The sequence below is a fragment of the Gastrolobium bilobum genome, unplaced genomic scaffold, assembly GCF_033153095.1.
Source record: "Gastrolobium bilobum isolate Gb01-03AN ecotype WA unplaced genomic scaffold, APGP_CSIRO_Gbil_v1 utg31836, whole genome shotgun sequence".
NCBI classification, from domain to species: domain Eukaryota; kingdom Viridiplantae; phylum Streptophyta; class Magnoliopsida; order Fabales; family Fabaceae; genus Gastrolobium; species Gastrolobium bilobum.
The window spans coordinates 122,674-137,248 of NW_026896489.1; the positions used below are offsets into that span (position 1 = coordinate 122,674).

The 14,575-nt window shown below is 33.3% G+C and overlaps 1 protein-coding gene across 2 annotated transcripts; it reads right to left on the reverse strand.

The window, feature by feature from the left end:
• Window positions 1-292: 292 nt before the first annotated feature.
• LOC133299996 (putative UDP-glucuronate:xylan alpha-glucuronosyltransferase 3) lies at window positions 293-5,904 on the reverse strand. Of its 2 annotated transcripts, XM_061499488.1 has the most exons (7): window positions 5,797-5,904; window positions 5,621-5,706; window positions 4,504-4,710; window positions 3,504-4,141; window positions 1,926-2,952; window positions 1,271-1,338; window positions 293-386 (listed from the first exon to the last, which is right to left on the reverse strand). In XM_061499488.1, exons 2-7 carry the CDS (start codon window positions 5,677-5,679, stop codon window positions 367-369), a joined length of 2,019 nt encoding a protein of 672 aa, XP_061355472.1. In that variant the 5' UTR covers window positions 5,680-5,706; window positions 5,797-5,904; the 3' UTR covers window positions 293-366. The 2 variants fall into 2 exon arrangements, with proteins under 2 accessions (XP_061355472.1, XP_061355473.1); XM_061499489.1 differs by lacking the exons at window positions 293-386; window positions 1,271-1,338 and having other exon boundaries at window positions 1,756-2,952.
• Window positions 5,905-14,575: the final 8,671 nt, after the last annotated feature.

Below are 14,575 nucleotides of genomic sequence, written 5' to 3' on the forward strand. Positions count from 1 at the left end.
GTATATTTGATTTGTGCATTAAAAGATAGGGAAAACTTTTTCTTATGTTGCAGGCAAATGAATTTGTTTTCCTGTACTAACATAGAAAACTGTGTCTTATTTTGTATTTAATTTTTTTTTATAAAACGATGGGACCCATGATTTCTTTGTATCAGCAGGAAATTGGACAATTTTGCTGTAAAAGTAGAAAAGCAAATCCCTAAAAGATAAGACAGATACATTAGAAAACCAAAAAAAGTAATATATTTCCATGTAATTGTTTCTTAACATTATGAGAACAAAGAATAAAGACAAGAAAAATAACCAGCTATCAATAATAAACCTGAATTAGCAAACAAATCACCAAGGGTTTCGCCATATCCTATGCTAATTAAATATCCGAGGCCCTGCATTTTCCCAAACACAACATTTCAGCATTTATGTAACCTTACCTTAAGGTAAAACTACTCGTTACCAACAATCACAAGACGAAAAAAGGTGCATGAAGGGAAAGAGAAGAAGCGCCTGAAGCATAAAGTACTAATAGGGATAGGAGTAGTCATGCAGCCCACTGTAGGTTGCGGCTGTGCTGAACCTGAAGGGGGCGGGTTACAGGACTTCAAAGGTGGTGAAGGTGGAGGATAAGATGTTGTTAGAAGTGGAGAAGGGGTTGTTGAGATATATAGTTCCACATTGGTTGTATGTGCAACTAATGTGGAGTTTATAAGGCCTTAGGCACCACCCCTTGAGCTAGCTTTTGGGATGATGTATCACAAGGTTCTTTACATGGTATGACAGCTCGCCGGCCTCCACTTTCTCTTGTGGCGTTTCTTAGCACAGGTAGGCTGGACCTGTTGCATTGTCCACTCTTCAAGCCCAATGAGCTCTTGTGTGAGAGGGCGTGTTGAGATATATAATTCCACATTGGTTGTATGTGCAACTAATGTGGAGTTTATAAGGCCTTAGGCACTCCCACCCCTTGAGCTAGCTTTTGGGGTGGTGTATCCCAAGATTCTTTACAGGGTGAACATATTACTGGACATGTTACACAATCGCTGATGCAGAAAATACCCCTTAACATATTACTTGACAAAGTCGCTGTTACACTTTGCAATATGAATTGTTTTAAGCAGCTAGGTTGATGGAATTACAGGGTAAAATGGGTAGGTCAGTACAATTATTAACAGTATTAAAGGTGGACTTGGATTAAAAAAGTCATAAGGGAGTAAATGATAAGAAAAAAAGCTTTTTTTTTTTGTGGGTGGGGGGTTTAAGTGATAAAAGAGCATACCGTAAGGGGATTTTTGATCTTTTCCTACACTACCCGAGCTCCTTCGCATCCTGCTTGTTCGTTTCTTTCTATAGTGCAATGGCAAGAAATACGAAAGGTCCTATACATATTAGTCACTAACACATAGAAACAAGGACGTTCATTGATATTAAATATTGATACTATTTAATATGCAACTCTACTTATACAGAATTTGCGATCCTTAAATGATGTTCAATTCTTGAAGGGAAAATCAACTCCAGGAACAAATCTTTGTAGCTCAAGGCTATTAAGCTTAGCCATCGTTTCAGAACTTTGTTACCAAGTAAACGCCTTCTACTTCATGATAATCCCCACCCAAAGTTTAATGAGAAAAAATAATAGAAACAGTATCCAAAATTCATGCCAATTAGTCATGTGAAGTATTTAAATAAAATTTAGACAAGTCATTGACTAGTTATAAAAATGAAAGTAAATAAATTGTACTCATATTGGCACATGCTAATACGTTATAACCCTTTGAAAAAGAATAATGACAAGTTGCTGAATAGTACTTTGAGCCCAAACATAATTTAGCTATAATTTTCCTTACAGACAGGAGTGATGAGAGAACACAGATTGTGCAAACGTGAAGGATCTATTGTAACTGTGGAAGTAGGAAGAGAAGTAAACTCACAAAGAAGAAAGAGATTTGGTTTTGACAGAAGGTGCCGAATTGTTAATAGTAGAATTATCTGTCCAATTCTTTTCACCCCAATGCCATAACATGCTCTCCCAGAAGCAAAAATCCTCAAAGCAGGTTTTCAAACGAGGGTCTTTTATCTTAATTTTCCAGTGACCATCACTGTAGTTTCCTTTCTTTGCTTGTCTACGATCCCACTCTAACGCAGCTTTCTGCTTGGACCTAAGCAAACAGAACTTCTGTAAGTTTTCTGGCATGGCATCATGCACCTTCCACCATCTTGCATGAGCTACGTTACTCGCAAACTCCTGCAGAATGTCCACGTTCCAGTTGCAGTCGTAATCGCGGAAGCACAGCCATGGTTTAGTACCCAGATAGTGGATGACATAAAGGATTGGTGGATCAGCTGCAAAGAGACGAGTTTTCATCACTTTTTTCTCTTCCTCATCACCTTCCCAGAAGTGCTTCAAGAAGTTCATATGTTTTGGAATCCGATGCCACCATGTGAAAATTTCATTTAGATACCCCTGGTCCCCACCATTGTAGGAGACAATCTCATTGATGTGATCCATAAGCAGTTGAAACGTACAATTTGATGGTTCGACCACCATTACACCTGAGTTGAACAGTGTAGCATTGTTTCCTATGGCTGATATTTCAGGCATCTCAAAAAGGAAATCAATATTTCTAAGTATAAGAAGGTCAGCATCAATAAAAATGATTTTGTCATAATCTGTTAGTTGCCACAGACGGAATTTGCTGTAGTTCCACTCATTATATGCCTCTGGTTCAGCTTTTGGATTCCTGATTCTTTTGATTGTATGAATCTTCCATCCAGCAGCTACCAAGCCTCCCCTATGATAGTCACTAATTGTTTCATCAACAAGAATCACAAGATCTCGTGTTGAACCAGCCATGCGAATACTCTGAGCCGCAGTAATGGCTCCACAAACATATATGTGTGCAGAGTGCAGGATGGTTGCATAAGCTTCTCGGTTTGCTCTTTCTGAGTAAAAATTTTCTGTTAAAAGTATATAGTTAGTCTGTGATCAACACATCTAGTTAATCCCATAGAATGGAACTTCAAAGGATTCGGAATAATATACTTTCAAAAGCCATATGGGCTTTCCGAAATACATCAAGATTAAAATATACTAACCAAAGATGAATTTTATTGGTAAAATATACCAGATGATAGGATTCAATTAATTTAAAAGTCCATGCTTTCTCTGACATTAAGCACCAGATTTATTTAGACACCTTGACTTGTATCTTTGGTATTTATTTTAAGAATGAAAAGAGCATTACTTGAGTTATATTAGTCTTTCAAACAAAACAGTAATAGGTGACCTAATTGCAAGTATGTGTACATCATGCTCCTTAGTTGGTTTTTTTTTTTTTTGGTTGTCTTAACTAGAAGAAAATGGACTAGCACACTTACATCTGGAAACTTAAACTGAACAATTGCATAAATAACAAGATGTAAACAAGATTTTGGGGAAAAGGAGAAAGAAAAAGGAGTAATGACAGAAAGAGAACACAGCAAAGGAACACAAGTTATTTGAACCTAACCTTTAGCCTTCAAAGGAACTGCTAGTTCACATGAACCAATTGGCAGTTGTAGCTTCTCTCTTAGTGTATTCAGGTTGGGTTCATAAAGCCAGGCACTCCCTTCACGTTGTATAAGTTCCTTGCAAATAAAGAGATTTGGGATTGGGAAGCAATCAGTGACCAAAAGCACATGCACTGGATGATATCCCTTGGAAGAGGCAGCAAGTCTTGCTGCTTCAATCTGCAGGTGTAAACGAGCTACATCTCTTGACCAGCTCCCTGACTTGTTGCAGGGAAGCTTGACAGCAATAAGATCAATCCGTGGTTTTCCTGGTACCTGAATCCTAGGTAGCGTTGGACAAGTAGGAAACTCATATTCTTCTTCTTCATCTATCCATTCTGGATACAGGTCTTCCCAAGTAATGTTACTTGAAGCATAGTTCAGGTGAAGGACTACATGCTCTGCTTCTGGTACCAGCTGCTTCCAGCTGTCAATCTCGCTGTCGTTGAAGTTTAATAAGCCAACACCCTGATATGTGTCCTTATCTTTCAAATTTACAAGAACTTTAGATATTTGGTCCCATTCAATATTTAGAAGTGATACATAACGCGGATCAATGCCATCAAACTCTCCTTTCCAGTTGTTTACAAAGGTTCGCCTGCAACAAAAAAATTCTCCTTAATAACCCTAAACCCTAAAAAAATATAAATCACTGTGTACGATTTGGATAAATCAATTGCCATAGTAATTCAAGATGAGGAAACAAGACATAATCTTAGAAGGGATACTGCTTTGAAGTATACAGAGACCGATATAAATTAATAATTGTAAATTAATGCTCCATGCTTGGCAGGGATTGATGAATATAGCAGTTTATGAGAAGGAATCTGTGAGCAAACTACATCTTTCCACAAAAGCCCAAAATTAGAAATGAAACTACTATGATAGCAGGAAACTACCCACTTAAAATACTATGATGCAACAAAATGTGAAAGCATGGTGAAAGACAAATATGCATACCGTGGAATAGAGTTTGATAGATGATCAGTATTATAAACAGCTGGAGGATGGAAAATTGTAACTAAGGTTCCCAATATAACAATAACCAAAACTAATTTCCAATTTGGCTTGCAAGTTATAATCCTATCTTGGAATGGAACATGCAATGCCTTCTCAACATCTTTAAAATCTTTGCTTCTTTGAGGTCTTCTCTTGTTAGTATCTTCACTGCATCAAGAAGAGAGAAAACAATCACTACTTTATAAATATGAGAGAGAGAGAGAGTCCAAGTAGCAACAGTGGAAGCAGAGATATATTTCAAAAACAATCAAGGAATTAATCTTTAAGATGATGTTAAATTTTTATGTCTTCATCAACATATACAAATAAGCTAAAAACATAGTAGGGACAGGGGAAATTTCTTCATGGTTACTCACTAAATAAAAAATATATGAAAATGAAACAGGAAAACAGATTCCCCAAGAATCAGACAACAATGCCCATGTCCCCTTATAAACTCAGGCTTCCAGAATTGATAATGGTTGACATTAAAATTCTTAATTATACTAACTTTTCATTTAGGAATGTAGCACCAATTCTTAATTATGACATCAGAAGAATTGTTCTTTAATATGTACAAACTTCGATGGCAGAAGTGTCTGTTCAGGTTAATAAAAGCTAGTCTCTATTTAACAGCTTTGTTCTTGTATCCTCAAACGATTAGGAACCAGAACTTAGCATTTGTCATGCTTACTGTTACCATTCTGACTAATCTCACGATTCAGATGGTTAAACAGAAACTACCTACCTAAAAGTTGAAGTTTGTTAATTTCCACTTACTACCAACTATGAGCTAAGTATAACATTAGCTTCCAAACAACAAAACTAAATCAATCAATCAATAAATAAATAAAATTTACACAAAGAAAGCAAGACTCATAAACATTTAGCACTTTATATTGATATAAGGATTTTGATATTCTCTAAAACTCAAGTTCCTAACATAGATGTTACATCAAATATAGAGTTTAACTTAATCCACAATACCGAAACACAAATCAGGGTTCTTTTCTTGTTACTCAAATCCAAATAAGCTAAACTTGAAAAAAAAATGTGAAAGGGAAAAGACAACACTGACTTAAAGGAAGCCGACAAGCGGTACCGTGGCTCCACGGTGCTCGGGGAGGCTCCCCTCATCTCCGATTCAGCTCAAGCCAGCAGCATCTGATTTCGACGAAACTAGAGTTAAGGTGGAAAAAAAACTCAAAAAAAAAAAAAAAAGGAGAGAACTTTGATGCGGGCATCGAATAGAACCTGAAAATGAACAAGACCCAGAAGAGGAAAGAGGGTGAGTACGTGGAAGAGAAGAGCTCAGAGGTGGTATCAACAATGCCGGTGGAGAGTGGTTAAAGCAGACATGGCATTCACGTTGACGAATCTTATAAGAATTCTGAGTAGGTGTCTTAATTTAGAGACTGGGTCTCATACTCTCTTTTTTTATCCTGCCACCACCCACTTATTTTTAAATTATTTTGGAGAAACTCTGTAACATTAATTTTTATTCAATGGTACGTTTTTATATCAGAAGTTTTTCTTTACTGGGATATCCCTTTTATAATTAAATTAAGAAGTTTGTATTTCTCATTTAATATGACATAATAAACTTTCTTACACACATAACATTTTGTGGGTCTATATTTATTAAGAAAAAAGAAGAAAAAAGAAATTACGGCACGCAAAATGAAACTCTATGACATTACATAATCACTTTCCTATAACATAACTCTTATAAAATTCTTAAATTAATTCTCCGAAATATTTTTTTTGGTACCAAATCTGATGGTATTCTTTATTTTATTTTAATCACAACCAGGTCTTTTTTTTTAATATTTTTTAAATCATAGAGGTTTTAAAAGGAAATCCAGGTCCTAACAAACGAGAAATGTTAATTTTTTTTTTTTTTTACTCTTGTTATTTTACCCATTAAAAGACCACTATCTTTACTTTTCTTTTGGGAAAGCGCTACTTGAGAAACGAGTAACGACAATTATTGAGTACAAGATCAACGATTAAAACAAGACCCTAATTTTGGTTTGATATTTTTGAAGGAGGAGTTGTCACGTTGTTTATCTCTCTAATTGCAGTGGAATTCAAGATTACAGCCTGTCTTTGGAATGGATTCTAAACAGGATTGGAGAACTTATCATTATTCTATAAACATTTTTGGCTGTCAAGAGATTTGTACGTGGTAGTTGTTGAACTACGATGTTGAGTTATGTAGTTATCAAACGCAATCAAAATGATTTGTTGCTAAGAAAGCTCTATCCTACCTAATTTTTAAATAAATCCTGAATATATAAGTTTACTAGGCATTGATACAAGTGGATCAAGTTACCGGTGGGGCTATGGTTACAATCTTACAATATATTTAGTGTAAAATCGTATTGTGCATTTCAAAAAAATAATAAGGAGAGAGTATTTTTCTTGTAATAGAATGTAAAATCATCTACTACAATTTAAAAAAGATGTTTAGGATTAAAAATAAAGGATATTTTAGAAATTTCAATTTACTCTTGTATTATGAATTTTGTTAAAATATCTTGTATTATTAATCTTAGATCCCAAAATGACGTGAGTTGTAAGAAATAATTTTATCTCCTAAGAAAATATTAATCTCAAACAATAAAATTAATATGAAATAATTATCTAAGTAGAAATTTGATTTTTTTTTTTTCTATTTTAGATTTTGCCACCCATCGATTAATCAATTATTTTGGTCGAGTTTGGCAGGATTACAAAGACGACAAAATTTTTTCTATTAAATTTTTTAACACAGTTGCATATTCAATACGAACTCAAAATCACTTGTTAAAGATGAAACAACCCTATACCAACTTAACCACTCTTTTTAAAAAGTCACATTTCTGCCTTAAAAATGTGAATTAAAAACAATTTATTTTATGAAAATAGTTATTCGTTTTCAATGTATGAATAAAAAATTAATATTTTGCTCTCTTAACCTGTCAAAAGCTAGAGATCATATTTTTTTCATCATGAATAAATGTTAGTGCATCATGAAATAATCACGTGAATGTGAAATTTATAAACTATCAAAATTCTTATTCATGTCCTTGATCTTTGAATGTTGAATATGAATTTTATATATAATTTGCATGTGGTATTAAAGCATATATATAGGCTTGAGATTTCATGGGTTTTCATGGTTTTTCATTGGTGATATGCTTGGTTTATTCATCAATTAATGTTGATTTGGAAATTGTTCTTGAATGTTTAAATTTTGAGAAATCAAATGATAATGTTTTCAATGCATGAATTCATGATTAAGAGTGGTTTGTATTAACAAGTTATTAATGTTGAATAGAGAAAACATATTCTCTAATGAAAAATGGCATTAATTTTTTTTCCCATGGACCATTTCTGTTTGAGTTTAAATTTAGAGATGGTCATTTGTTGGCCGGAATAATGGACTTGTTCCCACACGGACTTGGTTCGATCTAGAGAATTAGAAAAAATAAAATGAAGACAATTATTTGTAGTTGTGCACCTTGATCAAGGTGGATAGGACCAGATTAATTATAGTTTTGATATAAAAATATCATTGATTATTTACAAATGTAGAGTTAGCATGAAAGTTGATACTGTGAATGCACTATTAGTTATATTTATATATCTAAAGATAGTAAATATTTCAAGTTAGTGTATGTATTAACTTCAATATGTTAATATAATATATTGATGGATATTGCCCAAAGGTGAAAATCAATATGCTTTGTTTGAATGGGTTATCTAATAATCTACGTAGCATGTTGGAAAAGTGACGAATGTACCACACATTGGTCACTTTTTTATTAGTATGACATGAGAACAATAATATTTGTCAAAATGCCACGTGTCCGAGTTCGGTACACTAAGCAGCAAACTTAGTTTGCTGGTGTGGCGTATTTTTTTTTTTTTGATAAGTGGTCACCTAGTTCGACACCCAATAGTGAACTAGGTGGCAATTAATACCCTCTGCTCTGATAAAAGCTGGGAACGTGGCAGTGTCACAGAAGTTCACTAGTGATCATAACGAACTAGGTAAAAATAGCAATTGAAATATGTGTTTGACATGCACAAGTTCGCTACACTAAGTAGTGAACTACATGCAACCTATAAAAATATTTGCTTCTAAAATTATGTGCAACCTGTAAAGGACCTTACATAATATTGCTTTTGCAGAGTTGTTGCTGAGTAAACTGACAAGGATGATGCTATTACACTGTTTTTGTCTTTCCCGTGCTATTATATTGCTTCTAAAATTATGCTATTATATTGCTTTTGTCTTTCCCGTGCTATTTTGTTGCTGAGGAGACTATGTAGGTTGCATGTAGTTCGCTACTTAGTGTAGCGAACTTGTGTGTGTCAAACACATATTTCAACGACTATTTTTACTTAGTTCGCTATCACCTCTAGTGAACTTCTATGATACTGCATGTGTACAGCTTTTGTCAGAGCAGAGGGGTATTAATTGCCACCTAGTTTGCTACACCCAATAGCGAACTAGGTGACCACTAAAAATATGCCACATCAGCAAACTGAGTTCGCTACCTGCTTTAGCAAACTCGGACACGTGGCATTTTGACAAATATTATCGTTCGCATGACATACTGATAAAAAAGTGACGAACTGTTCCTAGCATGTTAGTATCCATGTACATAAAGTTTTTAAGTTTTTAAGTCTCAATTGCTTGTAGTACCTATTGTTATGCACTTGCATCTCTCATCTATTATAATTTTTAATGGACTAAATTTCTCTGCATGGAGTGAAAAAATTGAATTTTATCTTAAGTTACAAAATTTGGATTTTGCTCTCCAAGTATAGAAACCATTTTTTTTTGAGTTAATTTAACTCTAATTACCTTTTTAAGGCGAGTTGACTCTCGTGGTATCTCCACAAGTTTCGACTTTTTGAGCCGGCTATGAGACTAAAGCGGAGTGAGGGGCTGGTCAGAAATGAAGATATTCAAACCCTCCTAAAGGTGACATGTGAGGATCGAACTGAGGCTCTTTCCTTTCCACTGACTCAACTTCTTTGCTACCAACCGAGCTACCATCATTTCATAGAAACCATGATTTATTGTTGTGTTAAGTATTAAAGAATATAAGATTTAGGGTAAACTTCATTTTCACCCATTGTGGTTTTGTGATTTATCATTTGACCCCCTGTGGTTTTAAACTTATCACTTAGACACATTGTGTTTAAATAATTTATCATTTAACCCCTCGTGGTTTCAAACTTTCACTTAGACATCTTGTGTTTAGAAAAATTTTCACTTACACCACTTGTGGTTACAATTTTAAAAAATAAATATTTAAAATAAATGTTCTCTTTTTTTTTTTTTTATATCCTCACCTAATGCATTTAGGGTTGAAAAATAAAAATGAATTTTTAAAAAATTCACTTATTTTTATCAAGAAAATAAATTCAATTCAAATTAAATATTATTTTATTTTATCTATTTTTTACCCTATATCGTTATAAAATTATCTAAAGAAAGTAAATATCTTATTTTGATAATACATATTTAGTTTATCTTAAATAATATTTTTAAATTTAAAATATATTTTAAAAAATAAGATAATTTATAAATTAATTTCAGAATAAATAACTTGAAATATTTTTTAAACCATAAATACATTACACGAGGATATAAAATAAAAAAGAGAGAAAATTTATTTTTAAAAATATTTATTTTTTAAACCACAAGGTATCTAAGTGAAAAATTTTATAACCACAAGGGGTCTAAGTGAAAATTTGAAACCATAGGGGGTTAAATGACAAAATATCCCAGCACAGTGGATCTAACTGATAAGTTTAAAACCCCGGGGGGTCAAATGATAAATCACAAAACCACAGTGGTTGAAAATGAAGTTTTTCCTAAGATTTATTATAAAGATGGAGAAAGATCCAAAAAATTGAGTATGTGTAAATGCAAATGAGCATAGCTAGCCACGTTAATCAGCTCTTTCTTAAAATTGGAAGTGTTAATGATCAAAATTTATGTGTGTAGGAGGAAATCCCCCTAATTGCTGATAAACCTCTTGTTAGGACATTCATACTACTATAAAATTTGATGGTTATCATACTTTGCAAGAGCATGTTATTGAAATGATAAACATTGCAACAAGACTTGGGCCTATTTGGACGGACTTGTAAAAAAAGAAATTTTTATTTCTTATTTATTTTAAAAGTATTTTTTACAAAAATTAAAGCTATTTAGATTTATTCTCCAAAAAAAAAAGTTATTTAGATTTTTTTTTAAATTGATTTTTGAAATAATATGTGACTTTTGACTTATGCTTTTTTTACAAGCTAATTTTTTTATCTTTAAAAAAATAGGTTTTTAACTTTTGTAGTGACTTACGCTTTTTTTTAAAGTAAACATCTAAATGGACTTTGAAGTGAGAAGTGTTTTTTTCTCTCTAAAAAAAATAGTTTTTGAAGGAAAAAAAACTCATCTAAACGGACCTTTATAATAGAAGTGTTTTTTTTTTCTTTAAAAAAATAGCTTTTGGCTAAAAAAAAGTTCATCCAAACAGGCCTTAATGCATTTAAAATAAATGCAAATGTTTGAACTCATTATCGTATTCTTTACAAATAAACTATAATATCATAAAAGATAAATGGAATATGCATAAATTAATAGTATGCTAGTTAATCAACAACTGAAAAAATTATAAAAGACATGAAAATTGTTGGCTATTTAATGGGAATTTTTGAGGCTAAGTTCCCATTGATAGTTCTTGAGTTATATTTCGACGTAGGACATACATGAGTAGATATTAAGGACTATAGCAAGTCTTTATTATTGAATTATGTTATATTCACTGTTAAATAATTCTTATATTTCTTATATAGTGTCTTGAATTGCTTTAGTATTTATTTATTTTATTTGAATTATTATTTCTATTTAAGAAATAATTTAACATGAATATCTATAATATTTAATGAAAAGTTTACATTTTTTATGATTTGAGAATTGTATTATGATTATTTTGATTTAAAATATTTTATTATACATTGGATGATGTAACTGTAAGTTATTCATCAGCAATTCAATAATTCATGTTCAATATTCTACATGCAAGAACATGATACAGGATCTTTAGAGATCATGATTTTCACATAAGAGCGCACCTTTCTCCATTAGTATTTTCACATAAGAGTGTACCTTTCTCCATTAGTGCGGAATTGATGATGGAAGATTGTTTCTCAGAGTCTTTACCCTCTGCTTTCCTTGTATCGTCTATGACAGGGATCTGATACAACTTTTACGGGCAGACCATGAAGGAGAGAATTTTGAGAGATAATCATAATCAGAGACTCACCATTTTTCTCTTTATATAACTGAACCATGTCACCAGTTACGGAGTTTCAAATAACTCCCTGTAACTTCCCATTAATGCAAAACGTCAATTACCATTAATGCAAAACGTTACCATAATGCAAAACGTCAAAACGTCAATTACCATTAATGTGAAACGTCAATTACCATAAAGCCTCTTTTATTATTAATTAAACCAATTGACACACGTTACACATGAGACACAAATAGTTTTACATTCTCCCACTTGGCTCATATCATAAGGTGTCCCTTCATGATTTAATTAAAATTCACTATAATGCGCATTTACTAGGCTAAAGGTTCCATACATTGACGTCATCATAATTCATTATTAGAAATAAAATCAACATGAGTCATAGCGGTTGTATGTTATCAAGTCGGCATAGTCCCTTCCATGTACTACTATATTGACTCTTCTTCCTAACATAATACTTTAATAGGAAGTATACATTATGTCCAACAATAATGTCTTCATAATGGACCATAAACATTTTCAATATCATCACATATACTTGCATGCATTTATAAATTGAAAATAAGACAATAACAGAAACATATATTCATCAATGAGCTCGGAGTGTCAACACTTAATACATAACAATAAGTATCATCATTCATTAGCTGACATAATACCCATTCTACATACATGACCAGTAAATGTCTTGGGCGGTAATCCCTTCGTCAAGGGATCAGCTATCATAAGATCGGTGCTAATATGCTCTATAGACACTCTTTGTTTCTGAACTTCTTCTTTAACGGCAAAGTACTTTAATTCCATATGTTTAGCACCTTTGGAATACTTGTCGTTTTTAGAAAAGAAGACTGCTGCGGAATTATCACAATAAATTTTCAGCGGCTTTTCAATATTGTCGACCAATCCAATCCCTGAAATAAAGTTCTGTAGCCATTCAGCCTGAATCGTGGCTTCAAAGCATGCCTCAAATTCAGCTTCCATAGTGGACGCAGCTATTACAGTCTACTTCGCACTTTTCCATGATATAGCTCTTTCAGCTAAAAGATACAGGTAACCACATGTAGACTTTCTTGTGTCTACGCATCCTGCAAAATCTGAATCTGAGTATCCAATCACTTCAAGGTTGTTAGACCTTCTATAAGTAAGCATGTGACCTTTAGTTCCTTGCAAATATCTCAGAACTTTCTTTGCAGCTTTCCAATGATCCATACCGGGATTACTTTGGTGTCTACCCAACATCCCAACTGCAAAGCTAATATCTGGTCTCGTACGAGTCTGAGTATACATTAAACTCCTAACTAATGATGCATACAGAATTGCTTCCATTTCTTTTCGTTCCAATTCACTTTTAGGACATTGCATGAGACTAAACTTATCTCCTTTCTGAATTGGAACTGAAGATGATGAGCAGTTTTCCATTCTGAATCTCTCTAGAACTTTATTAATATATGCTTTCTGAGACAAACCTAACAGTCCTTGTGATCTATCACTGAATATTTCTATTCCTATCACATAAGCTGCCTCACCCATATCTTTCATTTCAAAATTACTAGAGAGAAACTTCTTAGTCTCATTTAAAAGACCAAGATCGTTAGTTGCAAGCAAAATATCATCAACATACAGAATCAATAAGATAAACTTGCTCCCACTGATCTTCAGATATATACATCGATCAACGATGTTTTCTTTAAATCCAAAAGAGACAACAGTATCATTAAACTTAAGATACCATTGTCGTGAAGCTTGTTTAAGTCTGTATATTGACTTCTTAAGTTTGCACACCATGTGCTCTTTACCCTTTTCTATGAACCCCATTGGTTGGTCCATGTACACATCTTCATCTAAATTCTCATTTAAAAAGGCAGTTTTCACATCCATTTGGTGTAACTCTAGATCATAATGAGCCACCAATGCCATAATGGTTCTTAAAGAATCCTTCTTTGAAACTGGTGAAAAAGTTTCTTTATAGTCAATGCCATCTTTCTGAGTGAATCCTTTTGCAACTAGTATGGCCATGTGACGTTCCAAGTTACCATGAGAGTCACGTTTGGTCTTAAAGACCCATTTACAACCAACTCATTTACATCCAACTCTCTTGCACCCTTCTGGTAACTCAACAAGATCCCAGACCTTGTTCTGTTTCATAGATTTCAACTCATCTTTCATAGCATCTAACCACTTATCACTATTTTCTCCATTCATGGCTTGTGAAAACGTTACTGGATCATCCTGAATACCCATGTCAAAATCAGACTATTGTAGATATACCACATAATCATTAGAAATAGCAGGTCTCCTTTCTCTTTGAGATCTTCTTAATGCTATTTGTTGTGATTCTTCTACTATGGGTTCATTCGGTTCATCAACAATGATTTCTTCATGAGTAATGGGATCATTAATTCGTCTTTCATCATTATTGATTGGTTCAATAACATGAGGAACAACGACTTTACTAGAGCTACAAGTCAATGGAACTTGTATTCTCACTTCATGAATATCCACTTTACGCGGTGTTTCACTCCCACTAACTTCACCATTCTCAATGAACCTTGCATTTCCAGATTCAATAATCCTTGTAGTATGATAAGGACAGTAAAATCAATACCCTTTCGATTTTTCTGGATAACCAATGAAATAACCACTGATTGTCCTTGCATCCAGTTTCTTTTCTTGCGGATTGTAGTATCTAATCTCTGCCTGACAACCCCAAACAT